The sequence below is a fragment of the Hyperolius riggenbachi genome, chromosome 1 (genome assembly GCF_040937935.1).
Source record: "Hyperolius riggenbachi isolate aHypRig1 chromosome 1, aHypRig1.pri, whole genome shotgun sequence".
Lineage (NCBI taxonomy): Eukaryota > Metazoa > Chordata > Amphibia > Anura > Hyperoliidae > Hyperolius > Hyperolius riggenbachi.
The window spans coordinates 86869638-86894032 of NC_090646.1; the positions used below are offsets into that span (position 1 = coordinate 86869638).

Consider the following 24395-nt stretch of genomic DNA (forward strand, 5'->3'; position numbering starts at 1 on the left):
GGTATTGTCACCATAAAAATCTAATTTCAACAGCAACTGGTCTGAGTGTATTAAGTGATAAAGATACTAATCCTGCATTCAAAACTTTCAAAACTTTTTCTGCTGGTATGATTTGGAGTTATCACATACTTAAGGAGCACTGGCCCTTTAGTAGTCGGTGTCAAAGAATTTCATGCTGGGGGTTCTTTTTATCTATAATCTATTCCTCCCCTTTCCTTTATTTCCCTGCCAGCTGCTTATCTGAAACCTGATCCCCTATTTACTTGACAGAGGCGCATTGCCACTATTGGATCTTTTTGAGCTTGCACTCCTTGCCTACATGCGAAACGCGTTGCGGAGTGCCAAAATAAATTGTTATTTGCGATTTGAACAATCTCGATTGTCCATCATTTCAGGAGGTAAGTCCACATGTACTCCTCCTTTTTAGTTGTTTTTAGATCATTTTAACCACTTGAGGACCTAGGGCAAGGGTCCCCAAACGTTTTGGGTCGAGGGCCGGGTCAACATACTTCAGACTGCTGGGGGGCCGGAACATATATAAAATAATGTACAAGTCTTTACGGGCCAGACAGGGAAGCATACCCAGGTGACAACCTGCAGTCCAATTGGACAACAGTGTCACCTGATGTGGAATTTGATTGGAAACCAGCAAATTACTGCTTTCTGGCTTCATTCTATATGCGGACCACCAATATTTAAAGATGTAGCTGACTGCATCTATAATACATTTTGTGTGTGGGGGGCCGGTAAAAAAGCCCCAGGGGGCCACATTCGGCCCGCGGGCCTTAGTTTGAGGACCACTGACCTAGGGCTTTCTACCCCTTAAGGACCGGCCACTTTTTTTCCATTCAGACCACTGCAGCTTTCACGGTTTATTGCTCGCTCATACAACCTACCACCTAAATGAATTTTGGCTCCTTTTCTTGTCACTAATAAAGCTTTCTTTTGGTGCTATTTAATTGCTCCTGCGATTTTTACTTTTTATTATATTCAGCAAAAAAGACATGAATTTTGGCAAAAAAATGATTTTTTTAACTTTCTGTGCTGACAGTTTTCAAATAAAGTAAAATTTCTGTATACATGCAGCGCGAAAAATGTGGACAAACATGTTTTTGATAAAAAAAAACCCATTCAGCGTATATTTATTGGTTTGGGTAAAAGTTATGGCGTTTACAAACTATGGTGCAAAAAGTGAATTTTCCCATTTTCAAGCATCTATGACTTTTCTGACCCCCTGTCATGTTTCATGAGGGGCTAGAATTCCAGGATAGTATAAATACCCCCCAAATGTCCCCATTTTGGAAAGAAGACATCCCAAAGTATTCACTGAGAGGCATAGTGAGTTCATAGAAGATATTATTTTTTGTCACAAGTAAGCGGAAAATGACACTTTGTGAGAAAAAAAAAAAAAAAAAAGTTTCCATTTCTTCTAACTTGCACCCAAAAAAAATGAAATCTGCCACAGACTCACCATACCCCTCTCTGAATACCTTGAAGGGTCTACTTTCCAAAATGGGGTCATTTGTGGGGTGTGTTTACTGTCCTGACATTTTGGGGGGTGCAAAATTGTAAGCACCCCTGTAAAGCCTAAAGGTGCTCATTGGACTTTGGACCCCTTAGCGCAGTTAGGCTGCAAAAAAGTGCCACACATGTGGTATTGCCGTACTCAGGAGAAGTAGTATAATGTGTTTTGGGGTGTATTTTTACACATACCCATGCTGGGTGGGAGAAATATCTCTGTAAATGACAATTTGTTAATTTTTTTTACACACAATTGTCCATTTACAGAGATATTTCTCCCACTCAGCATGGGTATGTGTAAAAATACACCACAAAACACATTATACTACTTCTCCTGAGTACGGCGATACCACATGTGTGGCACTTTTTTGCCCCCTAACTGCGCTAAAGGGCCCAAAGTCCAATGAGTACCTTTAGGATTTCACAGGTCATTTTGAGAAATTTCGTTTCAAGACTACTCCTCACGGTTTAGGGCCCCTAAAATGCCAGGGCAGTATAGGAACCCCACAAATGACCCCATTTTAGAAAGAAGACACCCCAAGGTATTCCGTTAGGAGTATGGTGAGTTCATAGAAGATTTTTTTTTTTGTCAAAAGTTAGCGGAAAATTGATTTTTATTGTTTTTTTTCACAAAGTGTCATTTTCCACTAACTTGTGACAAAAAATAAAATCTTCTATGAACTCACCATACTCCTAACGGAATACCTTGGGGTGTCTTCTTTCTAAAATGGGGTCATTTGTGGGGTTCCTATACTGTCCTGGCATTTTAGGGGCCCTAAACCGTGAGGAGTAGTCTGGAAACGAAATTCCGCAAAATGACCTGTGAAATCCTAAAGGTGCTCATTGGACTTTGGGCCCTTTAGCGCAGTTAGGGTGCAAAAAAGTGCCACACATGTGGTATCGCCGTACTCGGGAGAAGTAGTACAATGTGTTTTGGGGTGTATTTTTACACATACCCATGCTGGGTGGGAGAAATAACTCTGTAAATATACAATTGTGTGTAAAAAAATCAAAAGATTGTCATTTACAGAGGTATTTCTCCCACCCAGCATGGGTATGTGTAAAAATACACCCCAAAACACATTGTACTACTTCTCCCGAGTACGGCAATACCACATGTGTGACACTTTTTTGCACCCTAACTGCGCTAAAGGGCCCAAAGTCCAATGAGTACTTTTAGGATTTCACAGGTCATTTTGCGGAATTTGATTTCCAGACTACTCCTCACGGTTTAGGGCCCCTAAAATGCCAGGGCAGTATAGGAACCCCACAAATCACCCCATTTTAGAAAGAAGACACCCCAAGGTATTCCGTTAGGAGTATGGTGAGTTCATAGAAGTTTTTATTTTTTTGTCACAAGTTAGCGGAAATTGATTTTAATTGTTTTTTTCACAAAGTGTCATTTTCCGCTAACTTGTGACAAAAAATAAAATCTTCTATGAACTCACCATACTCCTAACGGAACACCTTGGGGTGTCTTCTTTCTAAAATGGGGTCATTTGTGGGGTTCCTATACTGCCCTGGCATTTTAGGGGCCCTAAACCGTGAGGAGTAGTCTGGAAATCAAATTCCGCAAAATGACCTGTGAAATCCTAAAGGTACTCATTGGACTTTGGGCCCTTTAGCGCAGTTAGGGTGCAAAAAAGTGCCACACATGTGGTATCGCCGTACTCGGGAGAAGTAGTACAATGTGTTTTGGGGTGTATTTTTACACATACCCATGCTGGGTGGGAGAAATACCTCTGTAAATGGCAATCTTTTGATTTTTTTACACACAATTGTCCATTTACAGAGGTATTTCTCCCACCCAGCATGGGTATGTGTAAAAATACACCCCAAAACACATTGTACTACTTCTCCCGAGTACGGCAATACCGCATGTGTGGCACTTTTTTGCACCCTAACTGCGCTAAAGGGCCCAAAGTCCAATGAGTACCTTTAGGATTTCACAGGTCATTTTGCGGAATTTGATTTCCAGACTACTCCTCACGGTTTAGGGCCCCTAAAATGCCAGGGCAGTATAGGAACCCCACAAATCACCCCATTTTAGAAAGAAGACACCCCAAGGTATTCCGTTAGGAGTATGGTGAGTTCATAGAAGTTTTTATTTTTTTGTCACAAGTTAGCGGAAATTGATTTTAATTGTTTTTTTCACAAAGTGTCATTTTCCGCTAACTTGTGACAAAAAATAAAATCTTCTATGAACTCACCATACTCCTAACGGAACACCTTGGGGTGTCTTCTTTCTAAAATGGGGTCATTTGTGGGGTTCCTATACTGCCCTGGCATTTTAGGGGCCCTAAACCGTGAGGAGTAGTCTGGAAATCAAATTCCGCAAAATGACCTGTGAAATCCTAAAGGTACTCATTGGACTTTGGTCCCTTTAGCGCAGTTAGGGTGCAAAAAAGTGCCACACATGTGCTATTGCCGTACTCGGGAGAAGTAGTACAATGTGTTTTGGGGTGTATTTTTACACATACCCATGCTGGGTGGGAGAAATACCTCTGTAAATGGACAATTGTGTGTAAAAAAATCAAAAGATTGCCATTTACAGAGGTATTTCTCCCACCCAGCATGGGTATGTGTAAAAATACACCCCAAAACACATTGTACTACTTCTCCCGAGTACGGCGATACCACATGTGTGGCACTTTTTTGCACCCTAACTGCGCTAAGGGGCCCAGAGTCCAATGAGTACCTTTAGGCTTTACAGGGGTGCTCACAATTTAGCACCCCGCCCACTTGCCAGGACAGTTAACAAACCCCACAAATGACCCCATTTTGGAAAGAATACACAACAAGGTATTCCATGAGGGTTATGGTGAGGTCATTGAAAATCTTATTTTTTGTCACAAGTAAACGGAAAATGACACTTTGTTAGAAAAAAAAATAAAAAAAAAATTCTGCTAACTTGTGACAAAAACTAAAATCTTTTATGAACTCACCGTGCACCTCACATAATACTTTAGGGTGTCCTCTTTCCAAAATGGGGTCATTTGTGAAGTCTGTCCTGGCATTTTAGGGTCTCTGCAATCATTACATGTATGGCCAGTATTAGGAGTTTCTGCTATACTCCTTATATTGGGTATACGGGTAATGCACTCTGGGCTGAAAGGAAAAATGAACGGCAAACATACCTTGCTCCACATCAATGGCAGATCTTCCTCCACATCAATGGCAGTGATAACCTCAGGAGAGAGACACCCCGTGCCACCCTGCACTCAGGGTGAGCCACCAACTTATGTGACTGGGCCTCAGAACTTTAGTATACAGCATTATGCCTGTAGGATACAGCAATATGCCTGCCAATAGAGATGACTCTGTGTGGCATTAAAGCATCATCATAGGCCCAAATCACATATAAACCGGGGGTGTCCACACTCAAGGGAAATTCAAACATGCCGTCTTATATCGCCAACCCAGGACAGATCAGCAATATCAAGCATGGAAACCGATCCTTCTTGCCACTTTTATGCTTACCCGTTTGGTTTTCAAGCTTATCTCTCCTCTCCCTGCGACAATGTGCGAAAGACCACTGAGTGTGTGCCTACTCCTGTGTCTGGAGTTCCCTAGGTTCTAATAGTGTACCTGCTCGTGGTACCTCTCAAAACACGGCCCTACACATAGGCCAGGCTGGTCAGGACAGCGGGGACAATAATAAACGGTGTCAGTCCTTGTTCCAGCCCTGCTGCAGACACGGCAACGTTTTCTTCGGATGCGTTGACCTGGGGCACACGGAAGCTGATAGGCGTAATGCCTTCCATGCAGTCGGCTAGTTGCATCTGGGGGGGGGGGGCCTGGCACCTCCTGGATACAGGATGTCCAGAACGATCTGTTCCTGAAATTGAAGGAAAGATCCAGTTCTCCCAGCCTTACTGTAGAGAACAAAGCTGTTGTAAACTGCCAATTGAATCAGATAAAAAGACACTTTCTTATACCAGCGTCTTGTTTTCCGGGAAATTAAATAGGGCGCTAACCTCTGGTCATTGAAGTCCACCCCTCCCATGTTGACATTATATTCGTGGACGACAAGGGGCTTTTCAATGACCTTAGTTGCCCGTTGAATTTGGACTGTCGTGTCTGTGTGAATGGTGGACAGAAAGTAAACGTCCCTCTTGTCCCTCCATTTCACCGCGAGCAGGTCTTCAGTACGCAAGGCGGCCCTCTGCCCCCGTTGAAGTCTGGTGGTAACGAGCCGTTGGGGGAAGCCCTGGCGACTAGGCCGCGCAGTGCCACAGCATCGGATTCCTTCTAACTTTAAGTGCTGAAAGAGGGCCACACTTGTGTAATAATTGTCCACAAAAAGATGGTACCCCTTCTGGAACAAGGGTGACACCAAGTCCCACACAACCTTTCCACTGCTCCCCAGGTAGTCAGGGCATCCGACCGGCTCCAATTTTGAGTCTTTTCCCTCATAGACCCTAAAACGACATGTATAGCCTGTGGCCCTTTCACAGAGCTTATACAGTTTCACCCCATACCGGGCGCGCTTGCTTGGGATGTACTGTTTGATGCCAAGGCGCCCGGTAAAGCGTAAGAGGGACTCGTCTACGCAGATGTTCTGTTCAGGGATATAAGCATCTGCAAATGTTGATGACAGGTGGTCTATGAGGGGCCGAATTTTGTGGAGCCGGTCATAAGCAGGGTGGCCCTTTTCATGACAGGTTTTGTCGTCGTTGAAGTGCAGGAAGCGCAGGATGGACTCAAATCGTGTCCTGGACATGGCAGCAGGGTACAAGGGAACATGATTTACTGGGTTCGTAGACCAATACGACCGCAGTACATTCTGTTTCATTAGTCCCAAGTGAAGGATAAGGGCCAAAAAGATTTTAATGTCGGAAACTTGGACTGGTTTCCACCCGAAAGGCTGGGCATACATGCTCTCCGGGTGCTCGGTGATGAATTGTGTGGCTTTACGGTTGGTCTCAACCACAATTAAGTCCAGGAGAACCTGGGTGATGAACAGCTGCAAAAAGTCTAGGGCCGTTCCTAGATGAGCTGTCGCCACCTGGACTCCAGACTGGGCGGTGAAAGGGGGCACTACGGGTGCGGCGGAATCAGGGGATTGCCAATCTGGTTGTGCCAGCACCTCTGGGAGTCTATGGGTACTACGGGCCCGTCTTCTTATTGGTGGCTGCGATGGGGGTACTACTGCACTTGCCACCGTACCAGTTTCAACTTCCATGCTGACGCTCACCACTTCGCCAGGGTCTACGGAAGCACTGGCACTAAGTCCAGGAGATGCTGCGCTGCTGGTGCCTGCCTCACCAAGAAAACTATCATCAGCGCTAGCACCACCCTGCTGCCCTTGAGGCAAATCCTGCGCCACCTGCGGTCTAACGACTTGGGGTCTGGTACGCCTGGCTCTAGCCGGGACCATAGCCTCGTCATCACTTTCGGTCAAGGAACCACTGCTTTCTACAGGTTCAAATTCGGACCCGGAAGATTCGACGGATGATTCTTCCCAAAAGAACTCATCCGACTGGTCCATGTACCTGTATACCTCGTCATCGGAAAGCCCCCTTCTTGCCATTGTGGATTACTAAATTTATGGGGGTTTCCTCCGAGACTACCCAGAAAAAAAGAGCACCTACCTAGCAAAAAGGGAGTATTTGAGAGGTATTGGGGTTGGTGGGAAGTGGGGTCTCAGAGGCAATCAAACAATCACGGGACAATCAAATACAATTACAGCACAATCGAATCCAATCACAGCACAATCAAATCTGATGCACTCGGAAGGTGATGGGGGGAGGGTGGGATTGGGTGTGGCGGGAAGTGGGGTCTCAGGCAATCAAACAATCACGGGGCAATCGAAGTCGATCACGGGACAATCAAATACAATTACAGCACAATCGACTCCAATCACAGCACAAGCAAATCTGATGCACTCGGAAGGTGGTGGGGGGGGGAGGGTGGGGTTGGGTGTGGTGGGGGGGAGGGTGGGGTTGGGTGTGGTGGGAAGTGGGGTCTCAGGCAATCAAACAATCACGGGGCAATCGAAGCCGATCACGGGACAATCAAATACAATTACAGCACAATCGAATACAAGCGCAGCACAAGCAAATCTGATGCACTCGGAAGGTGATGGGGGGGAGGGTGGGATTGGGTGTGGCGGGAAGTGGGGTCTCAGGCAATCAAACAATCACGGGGCAATCGAAGTCGATCACGGGACAATCAAATACAATTACAGCACAATCGACTCCAATCACAGCACAAGCAAATCTGATGCACTCGGAAGGTGGTGGGGGGGGGGGGGAGGGTGGGGTTGGGTGTGGTGGGGGGGAGGGGGGGGTTGGGTGTGGTGGGAAGTGGGGTCTCAGGCAATCAAACAATCACGGGGCAATCGAAGCCGATCACGGGACAATCAAATACAATTACAGCACAATCGAATACAAGCGCAGCACAATCGAATACAAGCGCAGCACAGTCAAATACAATGCACTTGGACGGTGATTAGGGGGGGGGGGGGGGTCTGAGGGCGATTTGAGGGGGTGGGGGGTTGATCAGGAGCCTGCACGGGGCAAACTGAGTCCTGATCTGATGAGAGGCAGACACAGGGGGTTACTGATCGCAGATCAGTTAGTGATCGCTGGGGAGGACAGATGTAAACAAAGAGCAGGGGATGTAATCAGGCGGGGGGTATGAGGGCAATCGAGGGCCTGGGCAGGTGATCGGTTACCCCCGCGGGGCAGTTAGGGTCTGCTCTGATGGGTGGGGGTGCTAAGGGGTGATGGACAGGTGATAGACAGGTGATCAGAGGGGGATCAGAGGGGGATCAGGGGATAAGGTAGCTGTATACAGATGTATACAGTATACAGGGGGGTAGTCTGGGATGGGGTCTGGGGGTGATCTAAAGGTAGGGGGGGGATCAGGGGTGATTAGGTGGCAGTTAGGGACCTAAACTAAAGGGCAGCGTCGCTAGTTAGTGGCAGGTGGGGGGGGGGTGGGGGTTTTGCAGGGGTGCAAGGGTGCTGGCAGGGGTCTGCTGGGGTGATCAGGGGGGGGGTATGAAGGCTGGGGTGGGAGATCAGGGACTCTGAGCAAAAAAAACCAATGTGTGCTGGATACTCACAAAGTGGTTCCTCCTCGCTGGTGGTCTCTGCAACAATGAGACCACGAGGCGAGGAGGAAGCACGTATAAGGCACTTTGTTTACCTAACAAAGTGCCTTATACTCCCTGATTGGCTCGTTCTGCGGATTCCTCCGCTCGCCGGCTCTGCTAAGTGGCCGGCGAGCGGAGACAAAATGCCCATGTAACGATCCCGGGCGGAGGATCGCGTCACGGATGACGCGATCGCTCCGCCCATGCCCTTAGAAGGACCGCCGCCTCTGTGGGTGAGCCGGTCCTTCAGGGCTTCACTTCCCGGCCGCCTCTGTGCCTGGCGCCTCTGTCCAAATTTGCACAGTATATAGTCCACCTTGGGTGGAGGGGACTGTCCCCTTCTTTCTATCTACAGAGAGCGACTTCTTAAACCTGAGTGGGGTCAGGTTCTAATGCTTCCCACCTGCATTTCAAGTGGTTGCCTATGTGGTAACCCGTGTTTGTGAGTATATCCACATCTGTTAATTATTTCGCCAACAATTGTTAGACTTACTGCACTATATTGGGCTCTCGGTTTTTATTTTTGTTTCAAGTGCACCCTACTTACTTGTGTTTACAAGCAAGGCTGAGGTGACTCAGAGATTGAAGGAGACAAGAAAAAAGTAAAGGGCAGAAATGACATCACGAGTTAGCCTTAACTGTGGGCAAAAGACATGGCCCCCACCAGGAACAGAATTCTCGTCATTTACTATATAACATTCACTGAGATCAAAACATGGACAGTACAATACATGTGTTATGTAAGTAGATCAAGTATTTATCTATCTATATATGTGTTTTTTTTCCCTGGCATAGTATGGCTGATCCTACTGCTTTAAGGAGTACTTGACGTTTAGGTTTAGCTAAGCTTTAACAAAAGCACATTACAATATCTGCAGTCCTATTTTTTTTTACACCTTGCTAACCATTGCTATACGCATAAAACATTTCCTAGGTCTATGCATATCGGAATTTAAGTCACTTCAAGCCTCTTGACCGGAGTGTTCAGCAGAATCAGCACAGCTTTGTTCCATCACGTTGTTTATTATATTCTTCAAGGGGTTTAAGTCTAGCGATTCCTTCGGCGGCAAGTGCACTCAAGCAGTGGATGGCTTCAGACTGGCTGCAGAAGAGGCTTTACAAGGACTGCCGACTCTCCTTACTGCTGTTGATATTAAGGTTGAACTATAGATTGAGAAGGAAATAATATTTATGTTATACCTAGAGAATGTATGTGCTCCTGTTGCTCATATTCATTTATTACAGTTTCATAGATGGTTTTCTGTAAGCTGCCAGGGTGAGTGTTGAAGAGACGCAGACCAATTTGAAAACAATTGAACTACAGAAATGCCATCTTGACACAAAAGGTATGTTCATATCATCGTTTCCATCTCAAATGTGAGGGTTTATTTAAAGAGCAGGTGAACTAAAGAAGAACAAGTATGCCAAACCAACCTTTCATTCTGGGCTAGATTTCTGTAAAGGTCACATAGGCTAGAAGGGCGGCTTGTACATGGGCGTGGAGGATACAAATGGAATAGGGAGGCTGAAAATAAGGAGAAGAAGATGGAAGAGGGGAGCCTCCTCCACTCAAAGACGCTGCTATCACACATGGAAAACATGGAAATGGGGCTGCTGCACATGCTAAGAATGGTTGATATATATATATATATATATATATATATATATATGTATATATATATATATACATGTGTGTATATATATATATATATATATGTGTGTATATATATATATATATATATATATATATATATATATGTTTATCCGACGTGTGTGCCGCCACACCTGCCATCACTCGAAAACGTCTTGACTGATTTCAACAAAACTTGGTTTGGTTTACAGATCCCTTACTAGCTGGGAAGATATGTTTTGGGGGTGGAACCCCGCAAACAGCCAATCAGGTTTCACCCATTGACATCAATGGGAAAATTTAAAAGGCTGAAATTCTCACAGTAATAAAGCCAGAGTCACCAAACTTGGCACAGCTGGTCACTTGGTGACCAAGTTTAGAATTTCAGGACATGTGGGCGGAGCATAAAACAGCTAATCAGATTTCAGCCATTCATTTTAAATTGGGAAATGTAAACTGCAGACGTTTTTACACTGGCGCAATGTATAAATGTATGCAGTGTGTGCGCCTTTATACATTACCTGTCCGGTGTTGGCCTCCACGCGATTTCCATCCATCTCGCCGGCTTCCAGATACACGCCGGCGGCATGTTTGCGGTTGTTACCCGACGAGATGGACGTTCACCGCGTGGAGGCCAACACCGGACAGGTAATGTATAAATGCATACACACTGCATACATTTATATATTGCAGCGGCAGCAGCGGGGCGGACGTGGCGGCTCAGCCGATTCCCTGATGATTTCATGCTGAAATTGCACGGGAATCGGCCTGTAGTGTATAGGCAGATTCGATTAGAGACAAATTTATCTCTAATCAGATTCGATTAGAGATAAATTTGTCTCTTGGTCGAATCTGCCCATAATCTTCTAGTGTAACTATGGGCACCTTAACTCTGATCTAATGCAGAGGAAAGAAAGAAGGACACATTTTAGACATGGTACACACCATGCAATCTCCCGTCAGATAGACGTGTCAAATAGATAATTTCCAACAGCTGAGATTTTTCTGATCGATTTGCATAGAAGTGATCAGAAAATCGTTCAGAAAAAGGATCGGAAATTCAATCGGATCTGTCGGAAATTATCTATCAACCCATCTATCTGATGGGAAATTGTATGGTTTGTACCAGTAGTGGGTAGGATGGAGGCGGCCAATGTATGTTCTATTTTGGTATTTTTAAATACAAATAAAAAAATTATATAATAAAATAAAAAGAGAGGTAGTTGCTTACCTCTCCAGAAGATGTAGACACCAGTTCAACTGGAAAAAAGTTGTTATTAAAAGAGCAATCTGACAATTAGTTTCACGGGTCATGGCCCGCTTCCTCAGGTCAATACAAAATGCCCTGATAGCATAGGGGATAGAGTGTAAGCGCCTCTAATGTTTTGTCCATTATCCAGCAGGACCTGGAGTACCGAGCAGGGACGATTAATTCCCTGCAGGCCTATACGGTGGTTGCAGGAACTGTGAGTGTATATTTATATGATTTCATCAGTATTATGAAGAAAAGGTGCACAGGACCAACCACAGCAGGCTTCCCTGGAGTGCTCCAAGCCCAAAAACAGTTCCACCAGACCAGTTACTTGAAGAGATGAGAGCAGCTGGGCACATCCAGTAAAAAACGCCTTTATTAGAACAGATTAAGATCAATTTCCAAATCACAGCATCAGTCTACCCGGAGAAAGAGGGACAAAACATGTGAAGATGTCAACAGCTGTTTCGCACTCAACTATAGAGTGCTTCCTCAGGACAAGAGAGCCCCCCGTAGTCACCCCTTAAATAGTGTACTCACTCATTTCAAAATAGATGCGGGAGGACGCCAGACCCAGCACACCATCAAAACGCCGCACCAGCACTTCCTGGACGCCAACTGCGTTCCAGGAGGCGGAAGCGGCGTCCCCGGAAGTGGTCACCCGCAGCAGAAGACCAATCAGAGCTAAGGGTCCAGAGCATACCAAGCTCCGGCCCTTGTGAATGGCCGAACCCGCTCAACATAGAACCCGCCCGCTACAGATCTCGAGTGACGTATACACTCAACAGAGATCTGCGCCTATCGCCATCCGGAGTGCACGAGATGCGGTGCAAACAAGCAACGCCCCCCGCACATCACGGAAGCGAGAGGCGTCCTTGGTAACTGTTACTACCTGCAGGGAAATTGACAGCATAAGCTGTCTACACGCGGGGAATCATACAGACACCAATCTGCACCAAAGTTGGGCGCAACAGGCATCAAACAAAGCGGGTGTCACCCAGGCTATGAGGGACGGCAGCAAAAGCTGTCCTGCTGCACAGGGACCAATAAACTTATTTACCTGACCAATCTCGTCTTTAGGTGCGCTGTCGCTGGCCTCCCCCCACACACAGATCAATTCCTAGCAAACACAAAAGATGAAAAAAAGGGACTATAGTTAAAAATACAATAAGCAATATTAAAAGGCAACCTATCTCATTACAAAAACACTGAAAAATCATTCCTTTCATTTAGTCCTAAAGGATCTACAGCTTCAAAAAAAGAAATCCAGAAGCTTTCCCTGCGTTGTAATTTTCTAACCCAATCTCCGCCCCTACCATCTCTGGTTACTACTTCCAACCCAAAAAACCTTAATTTTGAGGAGTCACCCAAATGCACAGAGTTCATATGATCCATAACCCTTGGGCAGCCCTTAGCACGAGGATTTCCCAGAGATCTACAATGTTCTTGGTATCTATCCTGCATCATGCGGGTAGACATACCTACATATATAAATTCACAGGGGCAGATCAGGGCATATATAATTCCCTTAGTCTTACAATTAATAAACTGCCGAAATTTCACTGTTTTTCCAAATCTGCTTAATTGTCTACCAGTGATTAAGAAATTACAACAGGAACAGGAGTTACATCTGTAATTACCGGGAGGTCTACTTCTACCCAGCCAATTAGAGGTATTGCTGCTCACAAGTTCACTATGGGACAACTGATCCTTAAGGTTGGGAACCTTTTTATAAGATATACATGGGGTCTGTCGACACTTGTCTTCAAGGAGTTTGTCCTCCGGTAATATCCACCAGTTATTATTAATCGATTTCTTGATCTTATCAAATAGGGAGGAATAAGTAAAGTGCATAAAAAATCTATTCTGTTGTCTTTTTATTTCGGGAATCAACAATGACTGTTTGTCCTTGTTGGCAGTTTTTTGAAAGGCCTCAAAAATAATTTCCTCTTTGTAACCCCTGGCACGAAGTCTATCCCTCAGCTGTTCTGCCTGTTCCAGGAAGTCCTCCATTGTGGTCACGTTCCTCCTAAGTCGGAGGAACTGGCTAAAAGGGAGAGACCGAATAGTGGAAGGGGGATGGTAACTGGAGGAATGTAGAATTGAATTAACCGCTGTGGGCTTTCTGTATGTCTTAGTGATCAATGCCCCTCTACTGACATCAATATTCAAGTCTAAAAATTCAATGGATTCCTCACCCCAAGTATGAGTAAAGGCCATATTAACATCGTTGTCATTTATACTCGTCATAAATTCCTCAAAGGTCCCAGCATCTCCATCCCATATAAGTAGAATGTCGTCTATAAAACGGATCCAGAGTTTGATCCTCCCCAGGTACGCGTTCCCCATCGAAAAGATGTGGTTGACCTCCCAGTGGCCCATGAAGAGGCCGGCATAGGTGGGGGCTGTGGTGATATATTGGGGTGCTGATGATGTTAGGAATAAAGGAACATATTCTTTCATTTTTCTGCCTCTGTTCCGTGTAGGTCTGCCAGAAGGGAGCTGTTACCTTAAGTTGCTTGGGGCAAGGAAATGAGTGATTGTCTTGGCCATATGAGGTGCTTTGAGTCTGTATGCAGTTCCTCTGAGAGTGCTAATGGGATTATCTGCCTGGTTTGTTGAACTCAGGAGACGGCCCATTGTCTCAATACACAAAGCAAGAGGACCAGAGTCTGGAGACTAACACAGGAACGTTTGAAATGTACATGACAGGCTATTAGAAATGGGTGAAGTCCTGTTGATACCATTTTTTACCTGTGGAAATTAAATCATTAGTGGAGGTGCAAACCTATACCCTGTAAATTACATCTAATAAAACGGAGACAGGAAAAAGCCTTAATCAAGTTTTCACCTGGAGTTGAAAGACTCACTTCACAATCTTTGATGTATAGACTTTTACCTGGAAATGGAATATGTCTGAGATTTAATTAAAACCTAGTTCCTCCCCTCCCCAAGGAAGTTGCAGCCTCCAGGCGTAGCTCAGAGTATAAAAAGCAGAGGCAAATGCCTAGTGACTATCTGCTCTGGGAGTTAGCGCATAGCTAGAGTCAATCTCGACTTCCGGTCGAACAAGCGGCATGCTCTTGCCGACAACGTTGAGACCTTCAAGTTGGTAACGTTTTTTTTAATCCCCATTTTTATTTTTACGCAAATATCCGTGTGTGTTATCTTTGTAACTTTTATCTTGTAACTATTTTTTTACTTTGTTTTTTGTAATCTTTTTGTATATATTAAGTTCTGCACTGTTCTATGTTTTTCTGGAATATTAAATTATTATTTAATAAGCTTGACTTCTGCTGTACTAAACTAACACTCATAGCCTAGAAGAGACTGAAGTGTAACCGTGTATAAGTTCATGCCTAGTTGTATGTTTGAGCAACACTACCGTATGAAATTGTAATTGCATTGTGTGTGGGGGCGTTTGTCATATGTTGGCCTAAGCGCGCAGCTGACCCAACGTACGAACAACGCCAGTGCGAGTAGCGACAGCAGAGTGGCTAACAGTATCGTTCGGAACGACTGTTAGTGGGTCTTTGCTTCACGACAGTGTAAGATTGCAACTGTGTGTGTGTGTGGGTGCGTGGCGTTCCCATATTTGGCCTAAGCGCAAAGCTGACCCAAATATGAAAACGCGGAGTGCGCGCTGAGGACTCGACAGCAGAGTGGAAGTGTCTAGCGAACCGCTAGTGGTGGCAGTGAGAGGTGTTCTGAGGGGTCCCAGCCTTGTTTTAGCTTGACTAAGGCTGCTTCCCCTCTCAGTCTGGTCAAACCCGCAGTCGGGAACCGTATACGCAGGCGTGCCGCGGGCCGGTTCCTGACATAATTGGCTGGCAGTGGTGGGATCGTTTAGTACATTAGTACGCAGTTTAGCTCGCTATTCTGAGTACTAAAGGCTGGAAGCTTGCTAGAAGCAACTAGCCTACAGAAGTCTACTCAGTGCAGAATCTATATAAGTTTTTTTTTTGTTCAAAGATACACACTTGGTATTTGCTTTCCCTTCCCCCCTTTTTTCTTTTTATTTTTTGCAACACGATGGCTCAGAAAGCATCCAGCTATGCAAGGCAAAACAAAGAGATACTACTCAACCTGTGTGAGCACAAAGGCATCAAGACGGTGAGCGGCCAGACTAAGGAGCAGTTAGTTCGTGCGCTCGAGGAGTATGATGAGGCAGAGCGAGCCCGTGCTTCAACGTCAGCGGATGCAGCTCACGACACGCCAGAGGAGGAATCGCTCCCGCCACAGAATGCGAGTGGAGACGATGTCCTGGATGATCCACCAAGCAGGGAGATGCCATCTCTGGAAGCTGATCTACAGCTACTGAACTCGGCTGATCCTGAACTGCGCCTAAAGCTGATCCTACTGCACCGACAGGCAGAGGAGGGAAGAGCTGAACGGCGACGCCAGGCCGAGAGTGAAAGACGCCCGGCCGAGAGTGAAAGACTCCAGGCCGAGAGGGACAGACTCCGGGCAGAGGAGGGAAGAGCTGAACGGCAACACCAGCTGGAGCTGGCTAAACTTCAGCAGCAGAACCGGTCTGCTGGACCCGCAGAACGCGAAGGTGAGCGAGTCCACAGAATCCCCCTGGATAAGTTCCCCGCTATGGACAAGGACTCTGACATAGACACTTTCCTACAGGGGTTTGAAAGGACTTGTCGGCAGTATGGGGTGCCCCGTGAGCAGTGGGCAAGATATCTCACACCAGGGCTGAGAGGCAAGGCCCTGGAGGCGTTTGTGAGTCTCCCCCAGGAGGAAGAAACAGACTTTGAGGCAATTAAGAAAGCCATCATTGCACGATACCACCTCACGCCAGAGGTGTATCGAAAACGTTTCAGGACAGTGCAGCGAGGTCCTAATGACAGTTACCTGGATCACGTGTGCAACCTGCGCACTGCCTTCCAGCAGTGGGTAAAAGGACTGGCGGTTGAGACCTTTGATGCCCTGCAGGAACTGATAATAAAAGACCAGTTCCTCCACACTTGTCCTGTTGAGGTCCGGCAGTTTGTACGGGATCGAGAGCCGAAGACCGTGGATGAGGCCGCGAAAGTCGCTGATGCCTACACGTCCAATCGAGCATCTGATTTTCGGAGGACTACGGCACCCAGCTGGAAGGGAGAAAAGACTGCGAGACCTTCTCCTCTGAGCACCCAGCGAAGCCAAGTCCCGCAGCCGCCTGGAGGTAGAACAGCCACCGTTGACACGCGGAGATGTTTTGCCTGTAACAAACCGGGTCACATCAGTGCTACGTGCCCAGAAAAGAAGAATGAAGCCCCAAACTCTGGCGGGGCCCGAAATGCGTTGTGTGCCACCAGGAAAGCAGGTAGCTATGCAGAGAATCTGCAACCTGTCACGGTTGGGGATACAGTTACCACCGGTCTAAGAGACACTGGAGCAGAGGTGACTCTAGTGCACCCCCAGCTTGTGAACCCTGAGGAGTACATTCCTGGCAAGACTATGGCTGTCAAAGGAGTTGGGGGTGTCACCCCCGCCATACCCACCGCCTTGGTCCACCTGGATTGGGGGGCCGGCAGCGGAATGAAAGAAGTGGGGGTAACGGATGCCATCCCCACGAACGTTTTGTTGGGTACTGACCTGGGACGGTTAGTGGCCCGGTATGAGCCTACTCCACACCCCATGGAGCCTGCATCCCCCGCAGAAGTTCCGGACTCTTGCAAGGTACTGTGTGATAATGCTGTGCAAGCGGGGAGTGCTGGGGAGGCCCCAGGGGCTACGGACTGTGTACTAGGAGCCAGGCCTAGTGAGTCTCCAGTGCCCAGGCCTGGAGGAGGACACGTTGTTACCATGAATGCAGATAATGTTGATGTAATATGTGATGTGTTGCATAATGACATGTGTACAGTGAACGCTCCGTCAGCTGCAGTGGTGACCCGAAGTGCTCACCGGGCTGCAGCAGACGAATTGTCCACTGAAGGGGCTGATGTCACTGGGTCAGGCTCTTCCACTTCAGAGCCTGGCTCTGAGGACCCAGAGGCCTCTCAGTTTGCCACCTCCCTGGTGCCTGTGGCCGACAGCGCTGAGTTCTCCGAGGCTGTGCGACTTGATAGCAGCCTGGAAGAGCTCAGGGGTCTGGCGGACAGGGCACCGGTGGAGGGCGACAAAGTGAGGGTGTACTGGGAGCACGGCAGACTGTACAGAGAGGTTACTCCCTCTGAGCTGTCTGGAGTGGAGGAGGCAGACAGGCAGTTGATTGTGCCCCACAGGTACAGGGAGCAGCTATTAAGAATAGCACATGAGGTGCCCCTGGCTGGTCACTTGGGGATCCGCAAGACCAAATCCCGGATTGCACACAATTTTTATTGGCCCCACATGGGGACAGATATTGCCGATTTTTGCCGGTCTTGTGTCGCATGTCAGCGGGTCGGCAAAGCAGGTGACACAGACAAAGCCCCACTGAGGCCCTTGCCCATCATAGAGGAGCCCTTCCAAAGGGTTGCTGTGGACATAATCGGGCCTCTAGCAATACCCAGCAGCACAGGGAATCGTTTCATTCTTATGGTGGTCGATTATGCCACTCGCTACCCTGAAGCTGTAGCCCTGAGCTCCATACGGGCAGACAAGGTTGCGGACGCATTGGTGCGCATTTTCTCACGGGTCGGTTTTCCCCGTGAAATGCTCACCGATCACGGCCCGCAATTCATGTCGCGCCTAATGGAATGCCTCTGTAATCAAATGCAGGTAGAACACATCATGGCCAGCCCTTACCACCCCCAGACAAATGGGTTATGTGAGCGGTTCAATGGTACTCTGAAACAGATGCTAAGGGTGTTTGTTGAATCGCAAGGGAGAGACTGGGAGCGATACCTGCCCCACTTACTGTTTGCTTATCGTGAGGTGCCCCAGGCATCCACCGGGTTCTCGCCCTTTGAGCTCTTATATGGGAGGAGGGTACGCGGACCCCTCGATCTCATTCGAGAGGTCTGGGAGGGGCAGGATATGGGTCCCGGGGTCTCCATAGTGGAATACGTTCTAAAGTTCCGGGAAAAGATGGACACCCTGGTGGGGTTAGTGCGAGAGAATCTTACCCAAGCCCAGGCCACCCAGAAGCAGTGGTATGACCACGGGGCTAGGGAGAGAGTTTATGAGGTAGGTCGCAAGGTATGGGTCCTAAACCCGATGCGACAGAATAAGCTGCAGGCCGCTTGGGATGGGCCCTATACCATCCATAGGAAGATTAGTGATGTGACCTATGTGGTCGCGCTGGATGACCGAGGTAAGCAGCTGAAAACATACCATGTAAATATGTTAAAGGATCATCATGCTAGAACCGCTTGCGCTCTCCCTGTCTGCAGTTTGCTACCGGACGGTGAAGCAGAGGCCCTGGTTGACATCCTGGCCTCCACCCAGGAAACCGACTCTGTTACCGAGGTGCAGATCAATCCGGAGTTGACAGCAGAGCAGCAGGCTGGGCTATCTGATGTGCTGACCCTTTACCATGGTACCTTTACAGCCCGCCCTGGTCTGACCAGCCTGGCTGTACACCATGTTGACACCGGAAATAACAAGCCGGTTAGACAGTCAGCCTATAGAGTCTCCCCTGAGGTTCAGGCCCACATCAGCAAGGAGATTGAGGAAATGCTGTCACTAGGGGTGATCCAATGGTCGCACAGCGCATGGGCATCACCTGTAGTGCTAGTACCCAAACGGGACCAGACCACTCGGTTCTGTGTAGATTATCGAAAACTAAATTTGATAACTGCGTCAGATGCTTACCCAATGCCGAGGGTCGACGAATTGTTAGATAAGCTAGCTGGCGCGCAATATCTAACAATCGTGGATTTGAGTCGGGGATACTGGCAGGTCCCTCTAACAGCTGAGGCACGGGAGAGGTCTGCCTTTATCACCCCCTCAGGTCTGTTTGAATTTAATGTAATGCCTTTTGGAATGAAAAACGCCCCGGCCACCTTCCAACGGGTTGTAAATGGTCTCCTGGAAGGTTTGGAACACTGCGCTGTCGCCTACCTGGATGACATCGCCGTGTTTAGCGCCAACTGGAACGACCACTTAGCGCAGCTGTCACAGGTTTTGGGGCGCATCACTGCAGCAGGACTAACAGTCAAGCCTAGCAAGTGTCAGATCGGCATGAAACAGGTACAGTACCTGGGACATGTGGTGGGGGGGGGAGAGCTTCATCCAGATACGGGGAAGGTAGATGCCATTGTGTCCTGGCCCACCCCCCAGACGAAGAAACAGATTCAGTCCTTCTTAGGGACTGCGGGGTACTATAGAAAGTTTGTCCCCAACTACAGTGCCCTCGCCAAGCCATTGACAGACCTCACAAAAAAGAAGCTGCCCAAGCAGATTCTCTGGACACCAGAATGTGAACAGTCATTCACAGCTCTGAAGAGGGCCCTAGCCAGCCCTCCCGTGTTGCAAGCGCCAGACTTCAGCCGACGGTTTGTAGTCCAGACGGATGCCTCAGCCTTTGGCCTAGGTGCTGTATTAAGCCAGGTAAACCAAACTGGGGAAGAACATCCGATTCTGTACTTAAGTCGGAAGCTGCTACCCCGGGAGGTAGCTTACGCCACCATAGAGAAGGAGTGCTTGGCAATTGTATGGGCCCTACAAAAGCTGCAGCACTATCTCTACGGTCGTGTATTCACCGTCGTAACCGACCACAACCCTCTTAGTTGGTTACATCGGGTTTCTGGGGACAATGGAAAACTGCTGAGATGGAGCTTAGTTCTCCAACAACATAGCTTCACCATTCAACATAGGAAGGGGAGCAATCATGGGAATGCTGATGGACTGTCCCGTCAAGCAGAACCAACAATGTAGGCGCAGGCAGGATAATCTGGGAAGATCATCTGCCTTGCCCCATTCTAAAGAGGGGAGGTGTGGTGATATATTGGGGTGCTGATGATGTTAGGAATAAAGGAACATATTCTTTCATTTTTCTGCCTCTGTTCCGTGTAGGTCTGCCAGAAGGGAGCTGTTACCTTAAGTTGCTTGGGGCAAGGAAATGGGTGATTGTCTTGGCCATATGAGGTGCTTTGAGTCTGTATGCAGTTCCTCTGAGAGTGCTAATGGGATTATCTGCCTGGTTTGTTGAACTCAGGAGACGGCCCATTGTCTCAATACACAAAGCAAGAGGACCAGAGTCTGGAGACTAACACAGGAACGTTTGAAATGTACATGACAGGCTATTAGAAATGGGTGAAGTCCTGTTGATACCATTTTTTACCTGTGGAAATTAAATCATTAGTGGAGGTGCAAACCTATACCCTGTAAATTACATCTAATAAAACGGAGACAGGAAAAAGCCTTAATCAAGTTTTCACCTGGAGTTGAAAGACTCACTTCACAATCTTTAATGTATAGACTTTTAACTGGAAATGGAATATGTCTGAGATTTAATTAAAACCTAGTTCCTCCCCTCCCCAAGGAAGTTGCAGCCTCCAGGCGTAGCTCAGAGTATAAAAAGCAGAGGCAAATGCCTAGTGACCATCTGCTCTGGGAGTTAGCGCATAGCTAGAGTCGATCTCGACTTCCAGTCGAACAAGCGGCATGCTCTTGCCGACAACGTTGAGACCTTCAAGTTGGTAACGTTTTTTTTAATCCCCATTTTTATTTTTACGCAAATATCCGTGTGTGTTATCTTTGTAACTTTTATCTTGTAACTATTTTTTTGCTTTGTTTTTTGTAATCTTTTTGTATATATTAAGTTCTGCACTGTTCTATGTTTTTCTGGAATATTAAATTATTATTTAATAAGCTTGACTTCTGCTGTACTAAACTAACACTCATAGCCTAGAAGAGACTGAAGTGTAACCGTGTATAAGTTCATGCCTAGTTGTATGTTTGAGCAACACTACCGTATGAAATTGTAATTGCATTGTGTGTGGGGGCGTTTGTCATATGTTGGCCTAAGCGCGCAGCTGACCCAACGTACGAACAACGCCAGTGCGAGTAGCGACAGCAGAGTGGCTAACAGTATCGTTCGGAACGACTGTTAGTGGGTCTTTGCTTCACGACAGTGTAAGATTGCAACTGTGTGTGTGTGTGGGTGCGTGGCGTTCCCATATTTGGCCTAAGCGCAAAGCTGACCCAAATATGAAAACGCGGAGTGCGCGCTGAGGACTCGACAGCAGAGTGGAAGTGTCTAGCGAACCGCTAGTGGTGGCAGTGAGAGGTGTTCTGAGGGGTCCCAGCCTTGTTTTAGCTTGACTAAGGCTGCTTCCCCTCTCAGTCTGGTCAAACCCGCAGTCGGGAACCGTATACGCAGGCGTGCCGCGGGCCGGTTCCTGACAGGGGCCACCGGGCTCCCCATTGCCGTGCCGACCTCCTGACGGTACCACTGGCGGTCAAACAGGAACACATTCCTGGTGAGAACAAACTCCAGACCCGCCAGAAGGAACCACTGTTCTTCATCTGAATATTGCAAAGCTGGAAGAAAATGTGATATGGCCTGAAGACCATCTGCATGGCAAATACTACTATACAATGCAACAACATCTATCGTGGCTAAATGATATGAGGACTGCCATTCAAAAGAATTCAAAATATTCAACACCTCTACTGTATCCCCCACATATGCTGGTAATGATCTCAAAAGGAGTCTTAATTTAAAGTCCAAAAATTGGGAAAGGGACTCCGTAAGGGAGCCAATTGCAGAGACGATTGGCCTCCCAGGCGGTTTATCAGTAGATTTGTGAATTTTTGGGATGGCCTACCACACCGGACTTCTAGGATGTTGTGGTACCAATTTATTGGCCAAAGTCCTATCCAAAGTCCCATTCATTACTGCTTTTGACAGGAGATTCTTAAGTTCCAAAGTATAACTGGGGGTAGGGTCACAAGGCAATTTCGTATAGGTGGATCTATCATTTAATTGTCTAAGGCACTCAGCCTGATAGTCCTTAGTGGCCATGACCACCACCCCGCCTCCCTTATCAGCTTCCCTTATGGTTAAATCTTTATTATCTTTTAACCATTTTAAGGCCTGTGTCTCCAAATGGGAAAGATTCTTAGGTGCTGTAGGGTAGATCAATGCCCTGCAATCTTCCATCACACTCTTTACAAAAAGTTCCACTGAGCCACCTGGGATGGAGGGTGGGTTGAACACAGAACGCGTGCCTATATGAAAAGGCACTGGTCGATTAATATCAACCCGATTGGGCTCCACCTTATCAGTTAATAATAATAATAATAATATAATATAGTTAGTTCACACAAATTCTGAAGGGCCTCAGTGTGTCCCAATAATTCCAGAAATTTCCCAATAGAGGTGGCACAGTGATGAAATTGGGAGGCTTTTGGGTCTGTGGTCTTTTTTGACTTTGAAAGAAACGATGAAGGGTCAACTTTCTTGCATTGAGGAACAATTCTTGCTCAAATTTTATAATATCAAAGGACGTAGAAGGACAGAATGTCATGCCTTTTGCCAACAGAGAGAGACAGCCTGTATCCTGATTGACACCGGACAGATTATACATTTTTATTTCTTCTGATTGCGTTCAGACCTCCTGAGTTGGGCCTTGTTCCAACTGATCTGCTTGAGGATACCTTTTGTACTTCCTCTTGCCCCTCCTTGTTTTCCTTCTCCCAAAGGGAGTTCATCATCAGAAGAGCTATGAGTTTCTCTACCTGAGGCCAAAGCCCCACCTGCGGAGCCTACTGAGGTGTCTGGATCTGAAGATCCATGATTTTTGGAATTACGTCTACGTCTCTTGTTCCTCTCTTTGTTACCTTCACCACCATTTCCATAACGACTTCTCCATGCAAAGACCTTTTCTTGCTCATAATCCAAGCGATCCCTAATAAATTTCTCATTTTTTTTCTTTTTTCACTTGTTCTTGGATAGGAACCAATTTTAGCTCAATGCGGTCCACCATTTCCTGTAAATGTTCCTTACTGGAGACAGCAGAAATGATAGCTTTCACTTTAGCAATTTCATCAGTAATTTCAGCATAGTCTATTTCGTTCTCTTCTATTACAACATCAAGGAATGCTAATACAAAATTATTAAATAGATTGTCACATTTTTCTTTAGCAGAAGGACGTGTTTTTGCTTGTATGAGTTGCTTATAAAATTTAACTCCTCTCGGAGCTCTCTTCACATGTTTGTACTTTTTCAAAGTTACAGTAGTCCAATACTTTCGAACTTCTCTTTCAATAATGTTATATAAATGATTCTCCAGGCCTCTTATTTTCTGGGAACAAGGGGCTAAATTATCATCCTCCTTGGGGAAAATTTCCACATCCCGGAACAGCTGAGGGATAGACTTCGTGCCAGGGGTTACAAAGAGGAAATTATTTTTGAGGCCTTTCAAAAAGCTGCCAACAAGGACAAACAGTCATTGTTGATTCCCAAAATAAAAAGACAACAGAATAGATTTTTTATGCACTTTACTTATTCCCCCCTATTTGATAAGATCAAGAACTCGATTAATAATAACTGGTGGATATTACAGGAGGACAAACTCCTTGAAGACAAGTGTCGACAGACCCCATGTATATCTTATAAAAAGGTTCCAAACCTTAAGGATCAGTTGTCCCATAGTGAATTTGTGAGCAGCAATACCTCTAATTGGCTGGGTAGAAGTAGACCTCCCGGTAATTACAGATGTAACTCCTGTTAATGTTGTAATTTCTTAATCACTGGTAGACAATTAAGCAGATTTGGAAAAACAGTGAAATTTCGGCAGTTTATTAATTGTAAGACTAAGGGAATTATATATGCCCTGATCTGCCCCTGTGAATTTAAATATGTAGGTATGTCTACCCGCATGATGAAGGATAGATACCAAGAACATTGTAGATCTCTGGGAAATCCTCGTGCTAAGGGCTGCCCAAGGGTTATGGATCATATGAACTCTGTGCATTTGGGTGACTCCTCAAAATTAAGGTTTTTTGGGTTGGAAGTAGTAACCAGA

General features: G+C 46.6%; 1 protein-coding gene across 1 annotated transcript; it reads left to right on the forward strand.

Moving 5' to 3' along the window:
- Nucleotides 1-16104: 16104 nt before the first annotated feature.
- LOC137556506 (uncharacterized) lies at nucleotides 16105-23280 on the forward strand. Its single transcript, XM_068271637.1, has 2 exons — nucleotides 16105-17106; nucleotides 23071-23280. The coding sequence occupies exons 1-2, from the start codon at nucleotides 16105-16107 to the stop codon at nucleotides 23278-23280; spliced, it is 1212 nt and encodes a 403-aa protein (XP_068127738.1).
- Nucleotides 23281-24395: the final 1115 nt, after the last annotated feature.

Coding starts and splice junctions, on each gene's coding strand:
- LOC137556506 (XM_068271637.1), top strand. CDS start 16,105: ATGGACAAGGACTCTGACATAGACACTTTCCTACAGGGGTTTGAAAGG. Junction 17,107..23,070: donor GTACTGACCTGGGACGGTTA/GTGGCCCGGTAT, acceptor CTTCTCCCAAAG/GGAGTTCATCATCAGAAGAG.